General features: G+C 39.3%; 1 protein-coding gene across 3 annotated transcripts in view; it reads right to left on the reverse strand.

The window, feature by feature from the left end:
- The window catches only part of STAG1 (STAG1 cohesin complex component), a 332216-nt gene that overhangs the window by 163060 nt on the left and 141278 nt on the right, over positions 1-27878 (reverse strand). For all 3 annotated transcript variants that reach the window (XM_070433471.1, XM_070433469.1, XM_070433470.1), the window contains one exon: positions 18361-18437. In XM_070433471.1, the coding sequence (XP_070289572.1) occupies positions 18361-18437 (77 nt within the window). The remainder of the gene's footprint in view (positions 1-18360; positions 18438-27878) is intronic.

A 27878-nucleotide genomic window follows, 5' to 3' on the forward strand; every position in this document is an offset into this window, starting at 1 on the left:
ATGTTGCCCCATCACCTCCTACAAACCTTTACTTAATGTCACATTCTTAGAGAGATTCCCCTGGCCATCCTACTTAAAATAATCCTTCCCCTCTCAACTTCTCCTATCTTTTCTGCTTTATTTTTCTGAATAGCATTTATTGTCATTTGTCATATGTATTTTATTCATTGGTTTTCTCCCTCAACTAAAATGTAAATTCCATGAGGGCAGAAATTTTTGCTTGTTTTATTTAGTACCATATATATATATATCCTTAGTGCCTGGAATGTTTTACAGACACTCAAATATTTCTTGATCAAATGAATCACCACATATACGATACTGTTCAAAATGGGTCTAAAATAATGGTAAGGATATCTATTTTTAACCCTATAGATACTTTTTACTTACTCAATCATACATTTTGAAAACTCATGTTTCTTTAGCCACAGATATATATTAGGAAACCACATAAAGTCAAAGCAGCAATGGAACTGCCACTATCACTCCACTTAAGTATGTCCTGCCCAAAGGCGTTAATTAGTTCCATGAAGTGCTACCAAATGTCTGGTCTCTACTCTCATCTATGGATCTTCACAAACATTTCATAAAAAGTGGTAAATGATCAAATTTTTATTAATTTTTAAAAATAAAATCCAATATACTGATTATCTCTGAGAAGCACTGGAGTGAGAGAGCAGAGGAATACAAAGGTATTACAGTAATATTAATATTTTAGTTCTTAAATTGGAGGTAGCAGACTTACATAGCTTATACATGTTACATATATGCATCTATGTATATCAAATGCATAAAAACTGCATTGGGGAACAAGGAAAAGGACAAACTACTTACCCTTAGAAAGATCCAGTGGAAAATACTTTTACAAAATAAAACTATGAGTGATCTAAATAAAATTTATCATTAAATATACTCTTTGAATTTTTGTTTTTAAGTTCTACCATACATTTAAGAAAAAAAGGAATCATCAAGATTAATTATTTAGATAGACTGTTGCTAACTAATTAAGCCTAAGCTAATTCTTCCAATTCTGGCAAAACCTCAGACTTTTAAAATATCAAGAAATTCAATTGGCCCATAGAGACATATATACACCAATTAAGGAATAATGCAAAAATACATTTGGAAATAACATTTCCACATGTCAATGCTATAAAATTTTTAATATAATTTTCAAAGCCCATCTCTTACTAATCTCTGTATTTCTAGCATTTATCTAGGACACTGTCTAGTATGTTTAGGAGAACAATAATGTTTTAGGAATTGCTTATTTATCAATATTAAATTCAATTTCATTCTCTTCAACTTTGTATCTCACCGTTCCTCCTATACATCCTAAACTCCATCTTTCCTATAAGCTCCATCCTGGCTTTTCTGGTGAATTCTTATTCATCTTTAAATACCTAGTTTGAGGCCTATTTTTGAGGCCCTCCACCTCAGATAATTAATTTATCCTTTGGGTTTTCACTGGGTCTTATATTTCTTAAATATTGCACTTGTCAAGGTATTAATACTATCCTATCTAATAACAGACAAACATGGTAATTGACCATACCTTCGCTACGCCTCCCATTGGCTAATCAGCGTGACATGCAAATTAACTGCCAACAAAGATGGCGGCTAATTTGCATACTGCAGACAGGGTGGGAAAGCGCCATCCTGCCTGTCCCGCCGCCATCTGGGCCTGCTATTTGCAACCTGGGGCGGTGGGGTGGGACAGAGCCATCCCGCCTGCCCTGCCGCCATCCAGGCCTGCTATCTGCGACCCGGGGTGGCGGGTGTCCGTGTGCAACCCGACCCGGGGCAGCCAGGCGGGGCAGCAGCGATCGGCTGGCCTGCCCGGGCATCCCGTGTGTGACCCGCCCGGGGCATCCCATGCGCAACCCGACTTGGGGCGGCGCCCCAATCCCCGATCGGCCCTGCCGTGTGTGCGACCCGGGGAGGCGGGGCAGGCACCGAGGGATCGGGCCTGCCATCTGCCACCTGGGGAGCGGGCCTAAGCCAGCAGGTGGTTATCTCCCGAGGGGTCCCAGACTGTGAGAGGGCACAAGCGGGGCTGAGGGACACCCCCCCCACCAGTGCACAAATTTTTGTACACCGGGCCTCTAGTCCTATATAATAAAACCCTAATATGCAAATTGTCCAAACAGCAGAACGATCAGTCATTATGATGCACACTGACCACCAGGGGGCAGACGCTCAATGCAGGAGCTGCCCCCTGGTGGTCAGTGAGCTGCCACAGGGGGAACACCACTCAGCCAGGAGCTGGGCTCACAGCTGGTGGCTGGTGAGCGTAATGGTGGTGGCGGGAGCCTCTCCCACCTATGTGGAAGCGCTAAGGATCCCTCGGGGTCCCAGACTGCGAAAGGGCGCACGCCAGGCTGAGGGACACCCCTCCAGTGCACGAATGTCGTGCACCGGGCCTCTAGTCTACACTAATAAAAGAGAAAAATGGTAATTGGCGTACGACCGCTACCCTTCCCATTGGCTAATCAGCATATCCTTATGCAAATTAACTGTCAGCCAAGATGGCGGCCGGCAGCCAGGCAGCTGGAAGCGAACATGAGGCTTGCTTGCTCCAGGGACTGCAGACTCCAACGTTCCCCGCCTTACTTGCAGGCCTCTGAGCTGGCAGTTTGAAACTTTGTAAAAAATATAGCCGGCTGGGATCTCAGAGCTGAAGTTCTACATTGTTTCGATTATAGAACGGCAAACAAACCAGCAGCGGAAGCCTCAGAGCTAGAGCCAGAGCTAAAGCTGGCCCAGAAGAAAAAAAAAAAAAAAGAAAAAAAGGAGTGTTTGGGAGCTTCAATCAAAACCGCCAGCCTGAAAGCAGCCCTCAGCCCCTCACCCAGACTGGCCAGGCACCCCAGTGGGGACCCCCACCCTGAAGGGTGTGTGACCAGCTGCAAACAGCCATCATCCCCTCATCCAGGCTGGCCAGGCACCCCAGTGGGGACCCCCACCCTGATCCAGGACACCCTTCAGGGCAAACCAGCCGGCCCCCAGGCCTCTATCCTATATAGTAAAAGGGTAATATGCCTCCCAGCACCAGGATCAGCGGAGCCGAGAGGTCTCCTGGCACCAGATCAGCATGACAGGGTGCAGCGCCCAAACCCCCTGATCGCCCTGCGACTCTGTGTGTGACAGGGTGTGGCATCCCAACCCCGATTGGCCCTGCTTTGTGTGTGACAGGGGGTGGCGCCCCAACCCCCCCCCCCCCCCCACAGGCCCTGCTCTGTCTGTGACGAGGTAGAGCCATAACCTCCCCATCGGCCCTGCCCTGAGTGTGACAGTGGTGGCGCCCCAACCCCCTGATCGGCCCTACTCTGTGTGTGATGGGGGAGCTCCCCAACCCCCTGATGGGCCCTGCTCTGTGCGTGACGGGGGGGGGGGGGGGCAGTGCCCCAACCCCCTGATTGGCCCTGCTCTGTGCGTCACAGGGGGTGGCACCGCAACCTCCCCATCGACCCTGCCTTGAGTGTGACAGGGGGCGGTGCCCCAACCCCCCAATCAGCCCTACCCTGAGCGTGACTGAGGGTGGCATCGCAACCTCCCAATCTGCCCTGCTCTGTGCATGACAGGGGGCGGCGCCCCAACTCCCCAATTGGCCCTGCTCTGAGCCCGACCAGGGGCTGCACCTAGGGATTGGGCATGCCCTCTGCCACCCGGGAGCAGGCCTAAGCCAGCAGGTCGTTATCTCCGGAGGGGTCCCAGACTGCGAGAGGGCACAGGCCGGGCTGAGGGACCCTCCCTTCCCCTCTGAGTGCACAAATTTTTGTGCACCAGGCCTCTAGTTAGTATATAAAGATCTCTCCCCATTTTTAACATGAACTCATTGCCTAGAGCATTTTATAATCTTGTTGACCTCTAAATATACATTCCTAACTAAATGTTTGACATACATTTTCAGTAGAAGGTATTTATTGACAAAACACAAAATTAAACTAATCCTATATAATAAAAGCCTAATATGCTAAGTGCCCGGTAGTCCGTTCAACCAATCAAAGCGTAATCCTATATAATATCAGGGTAATATGCAAATTGACCCTAACGGTGGACCAGTCGCTATGATGCGCACTGACCACAAGGGGGAACTCTGCTCAGCCACAAGCCGAGTGCATGAATTTTCATGCATCAGGCCTCTAGTATGCTAATGATATGTTAAGGCTGATCAACCGTTCACTATGACATGCACTGACCACCAGGGGGCAGATGCTCTGACTGGTAGGTTAGCTTGCTGCTGGGATCTGGCCGATTGGAACTGAGTGAGATGGGCTGGACATGCCCTGGAGCCCTCCCTGGCTGGCCAACCTCCCTCATCCCTCCCCAGCCCCCATCGTGCACTGGTGGGGTCCCTCGGCCTGGTCTGCACCCTCTCATAGTATGGGACCCCTCAGGGGATGTTGGAGAACCAGTTTCGGCTCAGTCCCGCAGGCTAGGACAAGGGACCCCACTTGTGCACGAATTTGTGCACCGGGCCTCTAGTCTCCTATAAAAAAGTCTAAAAGAGCCCTAGAGCCCTGGACAGTTTGGCTGAGTGGTTGGAGCATCAGCCCCTGGACTGAAGGGTTGCAGGTTCTAGTGCGGTCAAGGGCAGATACCTGGGTTTAAGGATTGATTCCCAGGACAGGTCGGCACCAGTTGGGGCACATGCAGGAGGCAACCAATCTATGTGTCTCCCTTACACTGATGTTTCTCTCTCTGTCTCTCCCCCTCCATTCCACTTTCTCTAAAATATCAATGGAAAAATATCCTCTGGTGAGTATTAACAACAATAACAACAAAAAGTCTGAAAGAACAAATAGTTAATTTATTTAAGACTTGATAAAATAAAGAGTTATACCTAAACCCAGCCAGCATGGCTCAGTGGTTGAGTGTTTACCTATGAATCAGGTCATGGTTCAATTCCCAGGGGGGATCATGCCCAGGTTGCAAGCTCAATCCCCATTGTGGGATGTGGAGGAAGCAGTTGATCAACGATTCTCTCTCATCATTGATGTTTCTATCTCTATCCCTCTCCCTAACTCTTTGAGATCAATAAAAATATTTTTTAAGAAAATTAAAAAAAACTTACCTATAATGAATTTAAAAGGTATAGAACAGGGGTGGGCAAACTTTTTGACTCGAGGGCCACAATGGGTTCTTAAACTGGACCGGAGGGCCGGAACAAAAGCATGGATGGAGTGTTTATGTGAACTAATATAAATTCAAAGTAAACATCATTACATAAAAGGGTACGGTCTTTTTTTTTTTTAGTTTTATTCATTTCAAACGGGCCGGATCCGAGCCGATCAGGACTGAGTGAGATGGGCCAGACATGCCCTGGAGCCCTCCTGCAGTCCCTTCCTGGCTAGCCAACCTCCGACATCCCTTCCCGGCCCCAATCATACACTGGTGGGGTCCCTCGGCCTGGCCTGTGCTCTCTCGCAATCTGGGACTCCTCAGAGGATATTGGAGAGCTGGTTTCGGCCCAATCCCGCAGGCCAGGCCGAGGGACCCCACTGGCGCACGAATTCATGCACTGGGCATGTAATGAATAATAAATAAATTATATATATATATATATATATATATATATACATACACACACACACACATACATATATATATATATATATATATACACACATACACACACACACACATATATATATATATATATATATATAATTCCAGCGACTGGAAAGGTGCAATGACCACAATGACCAGAATGACAGGTGGCTATGACGTGCACTGAAGCAGCCAACCAGCCTGATCTGGGCCCTGATCGCCCCCCTCACCCCCCCGCCAGCCTGGCCCCCAACACTCTGATCAGGGCTGGGGCCAGCTGGCCAACCGACCGCAGCTCCTCCCCCGCCCCACCAGCCTGGCCCAATGGGCCCCCATCGGGGCAGGCTGGCTGGACCCCACCTATGCACGAATTCGTGCATCGGGCCTCTAGTTAAATTATATTACAAAATAAAAATGTGACTCATTTTTATCACTTTAAAGTCATCTTTTGTAGATGTTTTAAATATAATGGATAAAAATCTTGAAATTACCAGCTTATAATTATAAACTCAGTATGTAGTTGATTATGACTAATCCAGATGGAAATTTATTTAATCTAGTACCCATTGATACAAATGTTATTGTTGAGTCATACTTCTGGCTTATGAGTAGCTCATTAAAACATTTCTCATAATGAATGTAATGGAAAGGTTTAACTCTATCCAAAACAATCCTATATAATAAAAGTATAATATGCAAATAGACCGAACCGTGAAACGACTGGTCACTATGACGTGCACTGACCAGTAGGAGGCAGACAATCAATGCAGGAGCTGCCCCCTGGTGGTCAGTGCGCTCCCACAGGGAGAGCGCTGATCAGCCAGAAGCTGGGCTCATGGCTGGCAAACGCAGTGGTTGTGGCAGGAGCCTCTCCCGCCTCCGCTGCAGGTGGGCAGTAAGGAGCGAGGGGTCCTGGAATGTGAGAGCCCTGGACTGCAAGAGGGCACAGGCCAGGCTGAGGGACCTCCCACCCAGTGCACAAATCTTGTGCACCAGGCCTCTAGTTTAATATAAACCAACAGACTATGAACCTTTTGAGCTCTGTGTGCATGTCAGCATTTTGAAAAACCCTAACTTAACTCTGGTGCCGTGTCACATATAGAAATTTTTTGATATTTGCAACCATAGTAAAACAAAGACTTATATTTTTGATATTTATTTTATATATTTAAATGCCATTTAACAAAGAAAAATCAACCAAAAAAATGAGTTCGCGTATCACCTCTGACACACATGTCATAGGTTTGCCATCACTGCTATAACTGGTCCTTCTAAAAAAAAATAGTAGTTTAATTCCACAACTCATTTGGTCAGTTGTTAGACAATGGGCAATAAAAATAGGCAGAAATTTATTATATGACCCAAGGTGTTCAAGCAGAAAGAGTACAACTGTTACTTTGTCCCCAGCTATTTTATTATATTTCCCCAGCTATATATTTTAGATTATACATTTGCAGATATATACTAGACAAAACAGGGTAGTGATTACAAGTGCAAATTGCTCTACTCATTTATTCTGATTTGTTTGATGTAGCTCATTGTTAAACTTTTGATGTTTTATATATCCAAGTGTTTTAAGTCTCCTGTAAAAAATTCAGATAAAGGTTCACTCAAAGACTAGATTATTAACTGAAATTTTCTCCAGGGAAGAATGACTTGCTTCAACTGAGAGTCTGACTGAATAAAACTCCAGATGAGGACCATCCCTAAGACTCACTTCCCTGGGGCTTCCTTACTGCTCAAATGTGGCTGTCAGCCCTGTGATTATGACTTCTGCTATAGTATAACACCCCCCACTATGTGGTACATGACACACTGGAAATGAGCTTTCCTGGTGATGAGAAACCAAGTATTCCTGATAACTACGTCAGAATGGCTGATTATCAATGCTTTCCAAGGAAAGATCTCAATCAAAAAGGGGTGAAGGTGAATATCAAGGTTCCCTAAAATGGAGCCAGGAGGCTCTTAAGGAAGTGGGGTTTATGAGGCCTATGCAGCCTATACACATCTTGTACCTCAGTTCTCTGAGCAGCTATTAAGTTGCTAAACCAGGCTGCTTATGTCAGCTCAAGGCTGAACCATAAATATCCTAGAACGATGAATGTTGCATGGACAACACATGGACTTTGCCTCCTCCTTGTAGTTTTGCCTCTCTTATTTGCATATTGGAACTAACCAATCTTTTTTAAGCTAGCCAGCAATCCTTCATTTGCATGTAAAAATTACATTTTGTACCTCAGTTCTCTGCGCAACTATTAAGTTGCTAAACCAGGCTGCTAAAGTCAGCTCAAGGCTGAACCATAAACATCCTAGAACAATAGAACAATAGAACAATTAATGTTGCATGGACAACACATGGACTTTGCCTCCTCCTCGTTACATTTTGTAATTTTTGCCTTTATAAAACCTGTCTGCCATTGTTCTTCCTCAAGCACAATTTAGGTTGCTACCTTGTGTCTCCTGGATTACAGCTGCTTTTGCTTTAATAAATGCTTTTTATTCTTTATTAGAGTCTAAAATTAATTTTGGTTTACATGAGTATGGACTTAAGCAGCTGGATAGTCTGGGTTCAAACCCTAGCTGTGTCATTTACTAGTTATGTGAACTCAGGCAAATTTCTTGCCCCCTTTGTCTCAGTGTTCTCACCTGGAAAATAAAGATAATAATAACATAAAAGATCTACCTCATAAAAATGTTGTAAGGGTTAAATATATGTAAAGTACTTATAACAGTGCCTGGCACACAGAAGTGTAAGTGTTTTCTATTGTTATTATTATTCAATATTTTTCCTTTTGTCTCAGTAATTTGTATTGCAAGGTTCAGTTATAATATTATTGCCTTTGTTATTCCTTTTCACATATTGATTATAATTTCTTGACTTCATGAGGTTTTCTACTTGAGTATTCCTTTGTCTTTTTGGATTTCTCATTTCCAAATTTGCTTCCTTTAACATTGTCTACCTTCCTCAACTTGGAGCCATCTCCAAAGTAATATATGTACAAAACAAACTAAGTTGTGTATTTCAAGAAAATATTAGAACTTCTCCTTATTTTCACCTAAAAATAAGAAACAAATTAATTTTTACTAATGTTTAATATACAGAATAAGCTTGGAATTCCCTAACTAGGTCCAAATTTCAGACTGTTTCTGTCACAATGGTATTTGAGATATCCCAAGAGAAGAGTAAGTAAGAAGAATTAAATGCTCAAAGAGATTGACATTAAGGTACTCTTCACTGATTTTGTTCACTTTGTAATTTTCATTATGATCAATGCAACGGATTAATGGTATAAACTATTTTTTAACTCTTTACAAAGACTTTTGAAGAAAACATAAAAAATATCTGAATATCCTATATAATAAAGAGGTAATATGCAAATTGATTATCACTCCAACACACAAGATGGCCACCCCCATGTGGACACAAGATGGCCAGCAGGGGAGGGCAGGTGAGGGCAACCAGGCCTGCAGGGGAGGGCAGTTGGGAGCGATCAGGCCTGCAGGGGAGGGCAGTTGGGGGGACCAGGCCAGCAGGGGAGGGCAGTTGGGAAGGACCAGGTCAGCAGGGGAGGGCAGTTGGGAGGGACCAGGCCGGCAGAGGAGCAGTTAGGCGTCGATCAGGCTGGCAGGGGAGTGGTTAGGGGGTGATCAGGCTGGCAGGTAGAAGCAGTTAGGGGCAATCTGGCAGCAGGCAGGCGAGTGGTTGGGAGCCAGCAGTCCTGGATTGTGAGAGGGATGTCCGACTGCCCGTTTAAGCCCGATCCCACCGGAATCGGGCTTAAACGGGCAGTCGGACATCCCTCAAGGGGTCCCAGATTGGAGAGGGGGCAGGCTGGGAGGAGGGACACCCCCCCCCCCCCCGCACGAATTTCGTGTACCGGGCCTCTAGTATAATCATAAATGAATAACAATAAACCGTGGCAGTACTGGCACTTGCCACAGAAGATCTTCTTAGACCATTATAAAAGTTAAAGCCATGACAATTTAATGACGTCTGACAAGAAATTGATTTAGTAGCATGTGCATTTAATTCTATAAATAAAATACACATATACTGCAAACTACACTGTAATATAATAAACAAAAATTACACACTTGGTATTCTGATCACCAAGTATGGAAGGAAAAGAAACTTAACTATTTATTTTTTATTTAACAGATACTTATGAAAGAGACATACTTAGTCTGAAACAATCACCAGAAAAACTCTAGCTTTTTGAGAGTGTGTGACAGAGGCAGATGAGGAAACAATACTTTTATAAATAAAACTGGCCATATCACAGGTATTCCCTATAAGAATACAGGCTGGAAAATGTTTTAATTGGATGCACAATCAAGAAAATTTCAAGACTTTAATTTTGGAATGGAGATAATTTGAACTTTCTTCTACTGAATCTTTGATATTTCCTTAACATTTTATCAGTCTGTATACTATTTAAATATTTGTACATTTCTTAAAAATTTTAATCGATTAATAAATGCTGAAATGGATAAATAAAAAGTTCTATATTTAAATTTACAAAAGCACATATTCAAAACAAGAGAAAAAAACTATTGGATAAACTGTCATCATTACAAAAGAGCACAATCAGCAAAATCTCTGTGCTGAGAGCGATAAAATATAAACAAACACAGAGAAGAATTGAAGGCACTAAGTAAATATATCAAATGTGCTGTATTGTGAGGGTTTCCCTACACAGATGCCATAATTAATACATAAAAACTGACCTTTGGGCAACATAGCTAAGAAATTACATATGGAAATGTGATTCTAATAATCTGGGGAAGAAATACCATTACATTTTGCTTTACCTACAAAAGGTTGGCTCCAACAGGAAACAAGTGTATCTATTAACTCTGAGGAGCCAAAGACTGCTTTGGGAATTAGCATGTTTATAAATATGATTGACATTAAAATTACAAAGTACTTTAGGCTGAGTGCAGGTTTGTAGAAGTTTTAAAAAATTTATCTAATAATCCTATATAATAAAGAGCTAATATGCTAATTAGGCCAAACAGAACGACCGTCCAGACAACCTTCAGGATGAAGCCGGGGCTGCGAGAGCTGAGGCAGCCAGGGGTGCGAGGGCCAAGCCCTTTGCACGAATTTCGTGCTTCCGGCCTCTGGTAACATTAAAACCAGGTTGTAATAATAAGAAACAAAAGCTACACTACACTTTTGCAGGTAACGGCATACTCTTGGACTACACCTCATCAAAATTTAAATACCTTGCATCTAAGCTACTTCTAACTCATCTCACCATTATTTTACTTTATATACATTATACTCAATCATTTAATAGAATTTTCTTTTTATTTTATTTTTCCCATCACAATTTATCCCCTCTTACCTCTTCCGCCTCCACCCCCCGCCCCCAACTCCCTGGCAATCACCATATTGTTGTCCACGTCCATGAGTTCTTTCTGTTTTTCTTCTTTACTCAATTCCTCCCTCCTCCCTAACAACATGCATCCCCCCCCCACCATGCCCCCCAGAGCTGCTTTCTATCTATAAGTCATTTAACAAAATTTGAATGGCTATTCCCTGTAAAACAGACATTGTTCTAGGCTCTTGGGATACAATGATTCAGAATATTGCCACAAAATATAATTTACCAAAACTAACCTCCCTCCTCTCCCAGGTGACCAAATAACCTATATAATATTTTGAAAAAAAACTGTAAATTTTAACAGTATGCATTTAACAATATGCAGGCATTTAAATGCAGTTTCTTAAGTATAGCTAAAGTATCAAAAAGAATAATACTTGCTAAAGTGACTGAAAATAAAACGAACAAACAGCATTGGAAGATAGATCTAATATATCATATAACTGTGCTTAAACAAATACTTTCTAATCATAATAAAAACTTAATTGCAATGTCAAACAGAAAAAAATGAGAACAGTGATTGTTACTCTTCTTTCATTAAGTAAGCTCCAATGCTGAGAGAGAAAAATATTTAGGAATATGAAATAAGCGCATCTTAAAATATTTCATTATATGTAACCCATCAGTTTTGGTAATAGTTTACTATTCCTCCAATAAACCCTGAATATCTGACAATATTCATAGGAATATTTTCTTAGGTAAGGTATACAATGAATTTTATTTTTCTGAATCCTTCCTCTTTCTCTAGTTATCCCAAAACCTTAGAAAAGCAACTATTTAGTGTTATTGTGCATTTTCACAGTATATTCATTTGTTTTCCCCTTATTCTATTTTCATATATAAAGTGCTTTTTTTTTTAAAAAAAAAAAATATTTCTTTATTGATTTCAGAGAGGAAGGAAGAGGAAGAGAGAGATAGAAACATCAATGATGAGAGCGAATCATTGTTCGGCTGCCTCCTGCATGCCTCCCACTGGTGATGGAGCCCGCAACCCAGGCATGCGCCCTTGGCTGGAATCGAACCTGGGACCCTTAAGTCCGCAGGCCGACGCTCTATCTGCTGAGCCAAAATGGCTAGGGCTATGAAGAGCTTTTCTAAGTTAAATTTTGGCTTTCTCTTTTTATGTCCCTTAGAACAGAAGTTTACAAACTTTGCTGTATATGAAATTACCTGGTGAGCTTTTAAAAATCCCTATGCCCCGGTGCATACCTAACAAATTACATAAGAATGTCTGAGGGATGTAAAACGGAGCCAGGTATCTGTAGTTTTTAAATATTCCTTGGTGATGAAATTCATAGCATTACAGGCCTACCTCAAAAAAAAGAGAAAAATCTCAAATTAACAATCTAACCTTACACTTGAAGGAAAAAAAAAAAAAAAGAACAAACAAAGCCGGAAGTGGGTAGAAGAGAGGAAATAATAAAGATCAAAGCAGAAATAAAAGAAATAGAGAAAAATAAATACAACTCTGGCTGGTTTTATTCAGTGGATAGAGCGTTGGCCTGTGGTCCAAAGGGTCGCGAGTTCGATTACTAGTCAAGGAAACATACCTCACTTGCAGGCTCAATCCCCAGCCACAGTCGGAGTACGTGTGGTAGGCAACCAATCGATGTGTCTCTCTCACGCAGATGTTTTCTCTCTCTCCTCTGCTCTCTCTCTCTAAAAAAAAAAGTCCCCAGTAAGGATAAAAAACACACAAAAGATCAATGAAACCAAGAGTTGGTTCTCTGATAAGATAAACATGATTGACAAGCCTTTAACCAGACATACCAAGAAAAAAAGAGAGGGAACCCAAATAAATAAAGTCAGAAGTGATGGAGGAAAAGTAACAAACTGACACCACAGAAATAAAAGGGATTTTATGAAAAAATTATGAGCAGCTATATGCCAAAAAATTGGACAATCTGGAAGAAATGGATAAATTCCTATAAGATACACTCTCCAAAAACTGAATCAAGAAGAAACAAAAAATCTGAACAGAAGAATTACAACTAATGAAACTAAAGCAGCCATCAAAAAAACTCCCAACAAACAAAGATCCTGGACTGGATGGCTTCACAAGTAAATGTTACCAAACATTCAAAGACCTATCACTTACCCTAACTATGCCAAAAAAATTCAAGAGGAAGGAAGACTCTCCATTTCATTTTATGAGGCCAGCATTACCCTAATTCCAAATAAAGACACTATAATGAAAATAAAACTATAGGCCAATCGTGAATACACATGTCATAATCCTCAAAAAAATATTAGTAAATCAAATGCAGCAATACAATTTAAAGATATACACCAGGATCATGTGGGATTTATTCCTGGGATGCAAAGTTCATACACTATCAGCAAACCAACTATCATGAAACATCACATAAATAGAAGTCATAACCTCAGCAATCTGACAAGAAAAAAATAAAAGACTATCAATAGGAAAGAAAAAAGCAAAATTGTCAGTATTTACAGATGATGCATATAGAGAACCCTAAAGATTCCACCAAAAAATTACTAAAAATGATAAATAAGTAAAGTAGCAGAATACAAAGTAAACATTCAGAAATCGGTTGCATATTTATACACCAATAATGAATTATCAAAAAGGGAAACTAAGAATACAATCCCATTTTCAACTGTATAAAAAATACATCTAGGAATAAATTTAATCAAGATAAAAGTCATTGGAGAAAAAATGGAGGAAGATATTAATAAATGGAAGCATATACCATGCTCATGGATAGGAAGAATAAGCATTATTAAAATATCTGTATTACCCAAAACAATCTACAGCTTCAATGCAATTCCTACCAAAATGCCAATGGCAGCCTATGTAATAAAAGGGTAACATGCAAACTGACCAAATGGCAAAATGACTGGAACGCCACAGCTCCTCCCACCGGCTGGCCACGCCTCTAAGCGCCCCCCGCCCCCCGATCAGGGGCGGGGCCGGACCGCAAATGGCCCAAGGCCCCTTGCCATGGTGGGCCCCTCTCCCAATCGGCCCATTGGGGCGGGCTGGCTGGACCCCACCAGTGCATGAATTCTTGCACCAGGCCTCTAGTATTTCATAAAACTAGAACAAATAATTCAAAAATTTATACAGAACTACTAAAGCAATAGCTGAATAACCAAAGCAATCTTGAGAAAGAGTAACAAAGTTGGAGGAATCATGCTACCTGAAATCAGGGCTATAGTAACCAAAACAGCATTGTACTGGCATAAAAATAGACACATAGATCAACAGAATAGAATAGAAAGGCCAGAAATAAACCCATGCCTATCTGGTCAATTAATGTTTGACAAAGGAGGCAAGAACATGCAAGTGAGTTAAAAACACAGTCTATTCAATAAGTAATGTTGGGAAAATTGAACAGATGCATCCAAAAAAATAAATAAATAAAAAGAAACTAGACCACTTTCTTACACACATGAAAGAATAAACTCAAAATGTATCAAAGACTTAAATGTAGGATTCAATACCATAAAAATCCTAGAAGAAAACATAAAAAATCTTGGACATTTCTCTTAGTAATATTTTTTTCTGATATATCTCCTCGGACAAGGGAAACAAAACAAAAAATAAACAAATGGGACTACATCAAACTAAAAAGATTTTGCACAGTCAAGCCACCAACAAAATGAAAAGACAACCCACTGAAATGGGAGAACATATTCACCGATGATACATCGGATAAGGGGTTAATATCCAAAATGTATAAAGAACCTGTATAACTCAGCACCAAAAAACAAATAATCCAATTAAAGAAATAGGCAAAGGACCTAAATAAATACTTCTCCAAAGAGGACATATAGATGGCTAATAGACATATGAAAAGATGCTCAATGTCTCTAATCATCAGAGAAATGCAAATTAAAACCACAATGAGATGTTACCTCACACCTGTCAGAATATCTATCATCAATAAATCAACAAACAGCAAGGGTTGAAGAGGTTTCAGAGAAAACGGAGCTCTAATGCACTGTTGGTGGGAATACAGATTGGTGTATCCAGAGTGGAAAACAGTATGGAGATTACTAAAAAAAATTTAAAAAATGGAACTGCCTTATGACCCAGAGATTTCATTTCTGGGTATATATAGCTGAAGAAACTCAAAACACTAATTTGAAAGAACATGTGCACCCCTATGTTCATTGCAACATTATTAATAACTAGAGGCCTGGTGCATGAAATTCGTGCACTCAGGGGAGGCGGGGGTTCCTTCAGCCCAGTCTGCGCCCTCTTGCAGTCCGGGAGCCCTCAGGGGATGTCCAACTGATGGCTTAGGCCCGCTTCAGGGCCTAAGCCGGCAGTTGGACATCCTTAGCGCTGCCGCGGAGGCGGGAGAGGCTCCCGCCACCACCGCTGCATTTGCCAGCCGTAAGCCCGACTTCTGGTGCAATGACCTCCAGGGGGCAGCTCCTGTGTTGAGCGTCTGCCCCCTGGTGGTCAGTGTGCATCACAGTGACTGGGCGTTCTACCGTTCAGTCTATTTGCATATTAGCTTTTTTAAAAAAAAAATGTTTTGTTGACTTTTTACAGAGAGGAAGGGAGAGGGATAGAGAGTTAGAAACATCGATGAGAGAGAACCATCGATCAGCTGCCTCCTGCACACCTCCCACTGGGGATGTGCCCGCAACTAAGGTACATGCCCTTGACTGGAATCAAACCTGGGACCTTTGAGTCCGCAGGCCGACGCTCTATCCACTGAGCCAAACCGGTTAGGGTGCATATTAGCTTTTTATTATATAGGATAGTCAAGCTATGGAAACAACCCAAGTGCCCATCAATAAACAAGTGGAGAAAAAACCTATGATACATATACACAATGGAGTATTTCCTGGCCATAAAAAGAAATATTACTATTTGCGACAGCATGGATGGACCTAGAAGGTATTATGCTCAGTGAAATAAGTCAGTCAGAGAAAGACACCATATAATTTCATTTATATGTGGAATCTAAAGAACAACATATATAAACAAACAAAACAGAATCAGGCTCATAAACACAGAGAATAGACTAATGATTGCCAGAGAGGAAAAGGTTTCGGGAACTGGGTGATAAAGGTGAAGGGATTGAGAAGTACAGATTGGTAGTTACAAAATAATCATGGAGATGTAAAGTTCAGCATAGGAAATATAGTCAATTATACTGAAATAACTATATATGGTGTCAGTTAGGTACTGGAAATATCAGGGGGAACACTTTGTAAAGTATATGATTGTCTAACTACTATGCTGTACACCCGAAACTATACAATAATACTGCATGTAAGCTGTAATGTAAAAAATTAGAAAATTAAGTAAAATAAATACCCCTAGGTGACATTAATGTACAAAGTTTGGAAACTATCATCTTAAACTCTAAATAAACATTCCATCATGTGTTATTGCTCTGAAATCCGAGATGTATACCATTAAATCTGTAACCTGAATCACCTATATTTCAAGTATGACATGGTAGTTCAGTAGCTGGTCAGTAAACCTGCCACTTGCACATTAATCTGGCATCCTTATCTTCTATTTGCCAAATATAAACTCATGAAGTAACAAAAAAATATTTTTTAGGAAAAGTGATCCCACCGAAATATTTCAGAATCTAATTTTTTAGCTATAAAAGTTAATACAGTGCACATAGCTTATATTCCATCAATAACCCAAAAATAATCTGGGCCAGGCCCTAAAATCAAGAACATTACTATTTCAACAAAAATACATACAGATGATTTTAATGACTGGGATAAATACAAATTGTAAACAGCCTCATGTTAGTTGAGGCCAGGTTTTGCCATTGATTAAATGGCAAAAAAGTTCTTTGGAATTTCAGAGCTATTTTGTATTATAGAAATGAAGACTAGCAATTATATATATATATATATATATATGTATATATATATATATATATGTGCATGGATCACAATGTGAGATCTCTTCAACTTCCCACGGAACATGACTAAGTAGTCTGAAAGGCACTGACAGAATGCGTCTGTAAATACGCACATGAAAATGTTTTAGTGTGTGCTGCTAGAGTAAAGGAAAACATCTGATGAAAAAGACACGTTGTGCAATGTGTATTTGAGTAAGTTGGTAGTACAAAATACTACTACTACTACTACAAAGCCCACGCCACTGAAAGAATGAACCTAGAAGAAAACTAATCTTTGTTGTTAGTGTTGAAGTAAAGAAAAAGGAACATCTACTGGAAAATAGAATTCTTACTTAAATCCAAAGGCATAATGTTAAAATTGGAATTAATGGTGGACTAAAGCATGGCATGAATTGAGTTCACAATAAATACAATCCTATATAATAAAGAGCTAATATGCAAATAGTTGTCATGCCCTCACACCAGGGCCAGGGGACCTGAGGCCGCACCCCCCGCCCCAGCACTGGGGCCAGGGGCCCTGAGGCCGTGCCCTCCGCCCTGGCGCCAGGCTGGGGAACCTGAGGCTGTGCCCCTGCCCTGTGGGGCTTGACGGGGGTGGGGCTGGCTGGGTCTGGGTCTTGTGTGATTTCGAGGCACGCGGGTGGGCGGGGACTTGACGCTGGGTCCTGTGGTGCATCCCAGACTCTGACAGGAGGGAGATTTTCATATACATTTTACTAATTTTCTTTCATCTCTGACACTTCTATTATAGAGAAAGGGCTAATAGCAATATTAAAATACTTCCTCTATTTAATTCCCTTTTAATGTGCACGAATTCTGTGTACCAGGCCACTAGTGCAGAAATAAAACTATGTAAGTGTTTCAACATAAAATCTGTGTAAAACTACTTCAGAGAATTATTTCAGGGAAAATTAAAAAATTTGTAGAAAATGAGTTTTGCATGAGTAATTTGTTAAGACTAGCAAAGAAAACATGATAAATCACAATATTCTCAGAGTTTTCCTTAATACATGCTTAAGTTTTATACACAGAGTTGCGCTCGTGCATACACACACACACACACATGGGAAGGGCATGTGGTAAAGGTCCACATAAAATAATTTTGGGAATTTTGGATTGCAGTTTAGCAGTTTTTTCTCCATTAGAATTTTAAAAAACCTCCGCAATCTTTCCACACTTCTTTGTCCTCCAAATCCTTTTTCTTTAAGCATTTAATAGGACTAGCATTCCACAGAATATTAAACTGTTGGAGATACCTCTTTAAATTTCGGGATTTTAGGTGATCTTCAAGAATGAGTGTCAAGAATCAACTTCTAGCTCATACCACTAATATTCTTATCCTTAGTGTTTATTTAGTGCATCCTCCATGCAATGTAATCAAATCCTCAGAGATCATTAATTTTGAAATTAGTAGCATGGACTATCATATATACATGAGGAAATAGTGTATCTTCATTTATACTAAACACTAAATCAAAACAAAACTTAATCAACATTTAAAAGTATAAGTAGGACATTTGTATAAATATTGAAATGCTATATACCTCATCAAATTCTTCAGTCATTTTTCTGATGATTTCTGCATTCTGCATATTTCGAAACATCTCTATTCTCACAGTACCTGTGAAACAACAGATTTTACAGTTAATCTTTTTCTATTCCATGCTAAAATTAAATTCTATCTGACCATTGTTTGGAAAGTTTTATATGCTTGGGTTTTTCTTTCCTCCAACAACCTCCTATCTATACCAAAAAAATATCGTAAGAAGTTCAAAGTTCTTTAGATATTTTTTAAAAAACGGAATATTCTGTGAATTAGGTAAGTGTAAGAAAAAATACTGAGAGGAGTATTGGGAAAGGAAAAAATAAAGACATAAAACAAATTTATATTGTATGGAGAGCCCTAAAAATTGACTTAGACATATGTTGGCATTATCCAGACATATAGGTGGCTGCCTTAGTCTGAATAACATCCTTCTGGATGGTATTATCTTCTTTCATGGCTCTTTGTGATATTCTTTATCACAAGAATATTCTTCTATAGATTAAAATGAAATGTCCCTTAATTTAGTAACACACTTCAGTTAAAATAATTTCTCTGAACTTTTCATGAAAAGTTGCTCAGTGTCCTAGCTAGTTTGACTCAGTGGATAGAGTGTCGGCCTATAGACTGGAGGGTCCTGGGTTCGATTCTGGTCAAGGCACGTACCTAGGATGCAGGCTCCTGGCCCTGGTCGGGGCATGCGGGAGGCAACCAATCAATATGTCTCTCTTACATCAGTGTTTCTGTCTCTCCCTCTCCCTTTCACTGTCTTTAAAAATCAATGGAAAAAATATCTTTGGGTGAGGATTTAAAAAAAAAGTTTCTCAGTAACTTCTACATAAATATCAAACAATCAAAAAAATGTTAAACCCTTTTTCATCTTTCTTTCATATTACTTTTAGCTACTTTATTTTTATCTCAAAAATGATTATGTAAATATTATCATAAAAAAAATGATGTGTGGTTTATACCAAAAACTTCAGTTAAAAATGAAGATAACTTAAAAATATTAAAATACGGTTTAAAGTCAACCTTAATGACAAAGAACCCTGGCCTAATAATTAAACAATGTTCAATTTATACTGTATAAACATAAAACATTCAAGTTAAAAACTCAACAGACTGAGAGAAGGCAATGTGGAAAAAACTTTAAAAACAACTCAATGAGCTAGTAAGAAAATAATTACTTTATAACGTCTGTCTGGCTCCTTGCCAGTGATTACCAGCTCCAATTCAAATCACATTTAGTAATGTGGGGAAGTCTCTGAAATGTATTGTCCCCTCTTACAGGAAACAAGATGAAACCAAACAGCCACTAAAAGTCATCAAGATATGGTCTTAATTCATAAACTATAATAGCACATCAAACTGAATCTGACTTAATTTTTACTGATCTGTAAAATGAGAAAAGTCATACCTGCTCTCTTTTAATCAAAATCATCTTAAAGCACATTTTAATTACTTGATATACAGGACAGGACAAAAGTTGGTTTACCATTGTTTGTATGGAAAATAATAAATAATACAAGAATAAGCTCTGTGTTTCGAGTACTCACACTGTAAAACTACTTTTGCTCCATACTGTATAGCTCTCTCATTCCTTTTTAGGATGCTGAGTTATGTACCACCGACAGGTATTCACTATAGCCAGCTGTAGGAATGAGAGAGTCTAGATTGGGAGGTTCGGGTGAATAAAAAAATTTTTTAAAGAGTTCTACCACAACATCCAATTTCCTAAACAAAATGAAAAAAACTTTATGTGTTTTTTTAATGCCAAAAAACAGTACTATAGATAGTATTTAACAGTTTTCTTGATGCTTATAGCCTTTATTTTCAGACAATTTTTAAAAATTAAATAAACAGAAAACACATTAAATTGCTAATTATAAATTGTCTAAAGTAAAAGTTACTTTGTGTCAGACATTCTTAGAATCAAATTAAACAAAACTGTTTAATTGTACAGTTGACCTTGAACAACATAGGGGTTTGAGACATCGAACCCTCACACAGTCAAAAACCCACGTATAACATTTCACTCCCCCCAAATGTAACTTATAGGCATCCCTCGGTATCCATGCAGTATTGGCTCCAAGGACCATCCAATTCTCAACAGAAGATCAAATATACTGTTTTCAATTGTCAAAAGGTTGAATTTGTGGATATGAAACTCTGAGATACAGAGAGCTTACAATGCATTTTTTGGGGGCCTAAATGGGCAGTCAGACATCCCTCAAGGAGTCCCAGATTGGAGAGGGTGCAGGCTGGGCTGAGGGACACCCCCCCCCCATGCACGAATTTCGTGCACTGGGCCTCTAGTTAAAAAATAAAAGGTTGTTTGAACAGGAATTCCTGACAGGATTGTACTTCTAATAAAGATAAAAGAAAAATTCCAAAATTTTCTTCCAAAGCTGCCGTAACTATGAATAATTCCAGAAATAGATGTATCATCAGAAAACTACAATCAAGTTCTTGATTATTTGAATTATGTCAAACAGCTGGTGAGAGGGAAAGTTGATACAATCCCTGTGGCCTGCAATTTGGAAAATGTCTATATTAAAAATTTATAACATACTATTTCTTTCGCCTTGGTATTGTACTTGTTGCAAAGCATCCCTAAACTCACACACATGTAAATAATTAATGTAGAAGGTTATTTCCTGAAGCACTGTTTGTAATAGCGAAAAGAAAACAAAGCCCATATATCCCTATACAGATTTCATATATAAAAATCTGATTAAATAAGTAAAAGTGGCAATGATAATGATGATAGTGGTAGCAGCTAATTTTGGGTGCTCACTATCTGCCTGGCACTGTTCTGAATAAGCCCTTGAAGTTAACACATTTAATCTTCACAACAATCTATAGAGATGCATTATTTTTCTCCCATTTTACAGATGAGAAAATTGAGGCACTTATAGATTTAGCAACTTGCAAAAGGGGTTTCCCAGTAGCAGATCGTTAGTCTACATGCATGTAGTCTGCACACAGGATCTACGACTAATCACTACTCTCTATTGACTTTTAAAGTCAATAGAATCCATGGAACTATCAAAAAAATAAAGTTGTCCATGACTGATATGTAAAGTTCTGTAGGATACATTCATACATAAAAAAGAAAGGATATGTGTGTGTGTGTGTGTGTGTGTGTATTAAAATATTTCTGAAAAGATATACAAATATCTGGCAAAATTGGTTGCCCCTAGGAAAGAGAAATATGTGGTTGAGATTTAGGGATGAATGGAAACATCATATTGCATACCCTTTGCATTTCCTAAAACCTGAACTATATGAATATAGTATTCAAGTGAAATAACAAAGGAATACATTTTCAATCTATCTATATATATAAAAGGCTAATATGCAAAGTGTCCCCTCAGGAGTTCGACTGGGAGACCAGGAGTTTGATCGCTCACTATGATGTGTGCTGACCACTGGGGGCAGCGCGGAATGAAGGAAGGCCCCAGCCAGCAGGCAGAAGGCCCCGATCAGCCCTGATCGCCAACCAGGCCTAGGGACCCTACCCATACATGAATTTCATGCACCGGGCCTCTAGTAGAAAATAAAATGTTAAAGATGAAACAGAAACACAGATTGCTCTTAAACCTTACCTACAGAGCATTTGTGTAGTCAGTATCAATATGCACTCATTAGAGGGCAAGCGTAAGATGCTCAACGTAAGTCTGCCAGAAATGCAAAAGTTTATGTTTTCGTTAACAACTATTATAGATACAAAAGATGAAACTGAAAATCAATGTGAAAATAGGACTAGAGAATACATATTTGTGTAATTAGTGATATAGGCAGTCAAAAGAGATAATTGTGGTTACAGCAATCACAACATATAGTAGAACCCTAAAGAAGCTGTCCTAGAGTGGTTTAAAGTACTTTGAATCAGACATAGTAGGACTTAGATTTCAATTACACCAGCTACTAAGTTACATATGGGGCACTAGAAAAGTCTATTTTCTTTATGAAACTCAGATTTCTAATCTTTAAAAATGGTGTTAATACCACTTCAAAGCAGGAATATTATTTTGTTCAATGCTGTGCCTAAAAAGGTGCTTCATTAGGAGAAATTCAAAAAATGTTTGTTGAAAAAATGACTAAAGATGATGTGAGAAGTAAATGAGATAACAAGTGTAAAGTACTTAGCAATATACCTGTAGCATATCATAAGATGCTCAGTTAGTATAAGGTTCTTCTACTTTATATTTATTTACTTTTTATAATTAGCCTGCATATTTTGCAAGCAAGGTAAAAGCTCTAGTTTAGTTGAGCTCTACTGAAAGCCAGATTCCTAACTGTGCATGTTGCAAAATCAATGCTATTTGGAGAATAAAACGAGTCACCTCTTATATTCCACAACCAGGGAAAATCATTCCAGTAGTTTTCCCATCACTCAGATGTATAGCCTCCACCTCCAGAGTAGCAATGATCAGATATAATAGCACTAAACATCCATCTCCAAATGCCTAGAACCCCCAGAGGGGTAAGTTAAGGGGATAAAGAAGACCTTGTCAGAAAAGCCAAGTGGGAACCCGCAAACTGTCTTACCCCATATATATGAACCCATCCACGACTTAGAGAATTGTCTCACCTTATCCTTATTCTCTTTTTTTGTTAAATATATTTTTACTAGAGGCCCAGTGCATGGATTCCTGCACCAGTGGGTCCCTTGGCGTGGCCTGCGGGGATTGGACCGAAACCGACTCTCCGACATCCCCTAAGGGATCCCGGATAGCGAGAGGGCAGTTCTCAAGTAATGCACCTGGAATTGGGTTCCCTCCTCTCTGGTTCCGGGTGCATCACTCGAGAACTGCAGCTGCCAAGTCACCACAGCTCGGCAGCTGCGTCTGTCCCCTGGTGGTCAGTACGCATCACAGCTACTGGACTGTCAGCCGGTCGAATGGTCGGCTGGTTGCTTAGGCTTATATATATTTGAATTGATTTCAGAGAAGAAGGGAGAGGGAGAGAGATAGAAACATCAATGATGAGAGAGAATCATTGATTGGGTGCCTCCTGCATGATCCGGAATTGAGCCCACAACCCGGGCATATGCCCTGACCAAGAATTGAATCGTGACCTCCTGGTTCATAGATCAATGCTCAACCACTGCGCCACTGTGGCCGGGCTGCCCTCACCATTTTCAATTCTATCCCTCCTCTAGTCTATGACAGCTACAGCAGAACTCTAGCCTTGTTTGTATCCTTCCACCTGGACACAGAAGCAGGTAGAAGAGAAAACTGAAGGCAGACAGAACTTAGCAGCAAAATAATTGATCCAAATATAACAAAAGGCCCTTTTAAGTTTATAGCTTTTATTGACACCTTATAACATTCTGGCTCACTCAAAATTACTGTCTGGGTGTGGCTCAAATATGCTGCCTAAGGGCACTTAGCAGTGAGTCTTCCAAATAATAAATGCATAACTGTTCCATGTGTGAAATGGCTTTGCCTTTAAATGGATTTTCTTTTAAAAGTAGATTATAGAGTCTTATCTTAATAAAAGCTAATCTGGTGATGGACTAGAGCAGTGGTTGGCAAACTCATTAGCCAATAGAGCCAAATATCAACAGTACAACGATTGAAATTTCTTTTGAGAGCCAAATTTTTTAAACTATATAAGTAGGTACATTGTTATTAACCTACCTATATAGTTTAAGTACTGTTGATATTTGGCGCCTCCCCCGCGCTGCATATCCCGCGGCCCGCCTGTGCCGCGTCTCCTGTCGCCTGACCAACCGACACCCTGCACTTCTTCTAACGCCACTTGTTCAAAATAGACTCGTCCAGGCCGAAAACCGACTTCTGCACATGGGCCACGAAGTTTTAATTGCACTGTATGTGCGCGCCCGCACGTGGTATTTTGTGGAAGAGCCACACTCAAGGGGCCAAAGAGCCGCATGTGGCTTGCGAGCCGCGGTTTGCCGACCACTGGACTAGAGATAACCCAAGCATAGGACAGGACAATTTTTTCGCAGTCTCATTTTTGTTTCTTTTTTACTTTATGTAATAGACAGCAGGTTGTAAACCAAAATAAAATGGAGAAATACTGAAAAGAAATCTCGATAAATTAGTAGAGAAAATCCGAGTTAGAATAGGAGAAAAAATGCTGAGGCTACTAAAATGAAGAAGGATTCACTCAAGAAACATTTGAATAACAGAAATGTAGGACTTAACAGTTACCTCGGATTGCAATGACTATATTTAATAGTCATTCTCAAGATTTGAGGAGAGAGAGTGGGGAAAACGTAGAGAGACAAGACACTTTGGTGGCCTTTTGGTGAGCATTTAAAGCTTAATAGTATCTTGGGATATATGTGGTCTGTCTAGGTAAATTATGCAAAAATGGAAAAAATTACCTCAAAGGTTATAATAAAAAGATACATGTTTGAAAACTTGTAAACCTTTCAGAATGCCTTATAAACAGAAATTACTATGATTGTATCTCCAGTGATGAGACTGTCTCTAGATGGCAGCCTGCACTTCGTAATATTCCTTGTGAACAGCAGATACAGTAAACCCCTTTTTTCCATGGGGAATATGTTCCAAGACCCTCAGTAAATGTCAGAAACTGCAGATAGTACCGAACACTATAAGATACTATGCTTTCTCCTATATATACATACCTATAATAAAGTTTTATTTGTAAATTAGGCACAATAAAAGATTAAGAACAACTTAAAATAAAACAATTATAAAAATATACCATAATCAAAGTTACACAAATATGGTCTCTCTCTCTCTCTCTCAAAATATCTTATTGTACTGTATTCAAATTTTCACTTAAAGGAAGCACTTTATGACTTCACTTTGGTGTATTCAAATTGCCGGCATCACTATTGTACTTTGAGGCCATTATTAAGTAAAATAAAGGCTACTTAAAAAATTTATCTTTATTGTTTAAAGTATTACAGATGTCCCCCCTTTTGTCCCCACTGACCACCTCCACCCTACACCATGTCCCCGCACCCAAGGCCTTCACCACACAAATAGGGCTACTTGAACACAAGAACTGCGATACAGTTGATCTGATAACCCAGGTGGCTACTAAGTGACCAACAGGCAGGTAGGTATATCGTGTAAATATACTGGGAAAAGGGATGATTCATGTACCCGTTGAATTGAGCAGGATGGCACTGAAATCACCACACTACTCAGAATGCTGCACAATTTAAAAATTATCAATTGTTTATTTCTAGAAGTTTTCATTTATTATTTTTGGACCATTGGTAACTGAAACAGTAGAAAACAAAATCATGGGTAAGTGGGGACTTCTGTCTCTGTAAATACAAAAGGCAAGTGAAACATCAAACTAAGCGCTCAAAAAAAAAATCACATTGGCACATAATATGCGAGCACCAAATAAATGTGTACCCTTTCAAGACTGCACAAGGTACACGTCATACATATCAAGAACAGATAAATTTACTCAATATTAGTATTTCAAATTTTGAGGTTACGTGATGCTAGTATAGCGCAGGGCCAAAAGCAATTATAATTATTGTCCTAGAGTTATATAACCTTTCAAAATATTTTTATCGAATCTTGAACAACTATTAAAATAACCTCACCATCAGTGCTAATGCTGTTCACATAAGACAAGAATCAGAGGAAAGAACAGAGAAGAAAATAAATCTATTTGGGCTCTATGAATAATATACTTTTTAATGTATTTCTTTATTGATTTCAGAGAGGAAGGAAGAGGAAGAGAGAGATAGAAACATCAATGATGAGAGAGAATCATTAATCGGCTGCCTCCTGCACACCCCCTACTGGGGATCGAGCCAACAACCCAGGCATGTGCCCTTGGCCGGAATCGAACCCGGGACCCTTCAGTCTGCAGGCCAACGTTCTATCCACTGAGCCAAACCGGCTAGGGCTCTATGAATAATATTAATATGATTCAAAACAGGCTGGGCTTCTTAATCTGTGGCACATGGATTCTTAAGCATCTATGAACCTTTTGAAACTCTATGAAAATTTAGGTTTGGGAAACTTTTGTGGAGAAAGGCCCAAATATTTCAGAATATTATTAAAGGAATTTGAGGACGGAAAAAGGTTAAAGTTACACATTAGAGAAAAAATATTGGCTAAAGACTTTTGGTCTTAGGAAAGTGAAAGGAGAAATAAAATGGTGACAGTAAAAAATAGTTGTAGAAAAGCCAAGACTCTGGAGCTGGGGAATGGAGAGGAAAAAAGGGTAAATTCTTTCCCTTTCTAATAAATTGAACCATGAGTGAAATGACATCATTTAAAAAGAGTCAGGTTTCATCTCTAAAGTGTAAAAAAAAAAAAAAAAGCACAAGGAAAATTGCCCGTAATGTTACAGGAATACATAAATTACAGAGTGAAAATATTTATTCATCAAGTATCTTGTTTACAGCAAACACTACATATTTGACTCCAGTTACATAATATATGTAAGATAATTAGGACTTAAAAATTATTTAGGGTTATTTGGCAGTTTCCTATCAAACTGCATACAAATGACCAAGACCTATTTCTTTAATTGGTCCCAAATAATCTCAAGTATACTTTTATGAAGTCCTCTTATAATTTTTTTAATGTACTAATAAGACTTTCTCAAATCATCTTTTACCTAGAATACCCCTTTTCCTATTTTCTCAAACTTTTAAGTAGGTGATTAAAGGAAGGGGGGAAAACCGATAGGGTTGGGCTTAATAATAGAATCTTAAAATATTTTCCTTAAACTGAATCCTCCAGTATTTTTAAAATATACTTTTTAAAAGAAGTTTGAGACTGACAGAAAATTTATAAACACAGTACAGAGGTTCTCATATATACACAATTAGTTTCCCTTATTGTTAATATCGCACATTGGCATGGTACAATTATCACAACTAATGAGCCATATTGATAACATTATTATTTCCCCCCAGTGCTAATGAGAAATAATTAACATACATGACTATGTAAGTTTAAGGTGTACAGATGATGGTCTGATTTGCATATATTGTAAGATGATTACAATAGGTTTAGTTAACATGCATAATCTCATACAGACACAATAAAAACAAATTTTTCCTTGTGATGAGAACTCTTAGGAACCATCTCAACACAACTTTCTTTTTTATCATACAGCAGCATTAACTATAATTACCATGTTTTACATTACATCCCTAGTACTTATTTATGTTGCAAGTGTAGTTTGTACCTTTTGACTGCCTTTCTCCAGTACCCCTTCCCTCCATTCCAGTATCATTATTATTAAAAGTTATACTTTATTCAGATTTTCTTGGTTTTTACCTAATGTCCTTTTTCTGTTCCAGGATTTTATCCAGAATACCACAAAAGGGGTTAAGTTCTCATGTCTCATTAGGCTCCTCTACACTGTGAACACTTTTTCAGACTTCATGTTTTTTGATGACCATGATGGTTTTATTGAGCAGCGGTCAGATATTTTATAGAATATCTTTCAATTTGGGTTTGTCTGGGATTTTCTCATGGTAGATACAGTTTATGGTTTTTTGTTCTGTTTTCTTTTTTGTTAATACTC

Source organism: Myotis yumanensis, unplaced genomic scaffold, assembly GCF_028538775.1.
Source record: "Myotis yumanensis isolate MYYU_CA2020_CCGP unplaced genomic scaffold, mMyoYum1.0.hap1 SCAF_14, whole genome shotgun sequence".
In the NCBI taxonomy this organism is placed as follows: Eukaryota; Metazoa; Chordata; class Mammalia; order Chiroptera; family Vespertilionidae; genus Myotis; species Myotis yumanensis.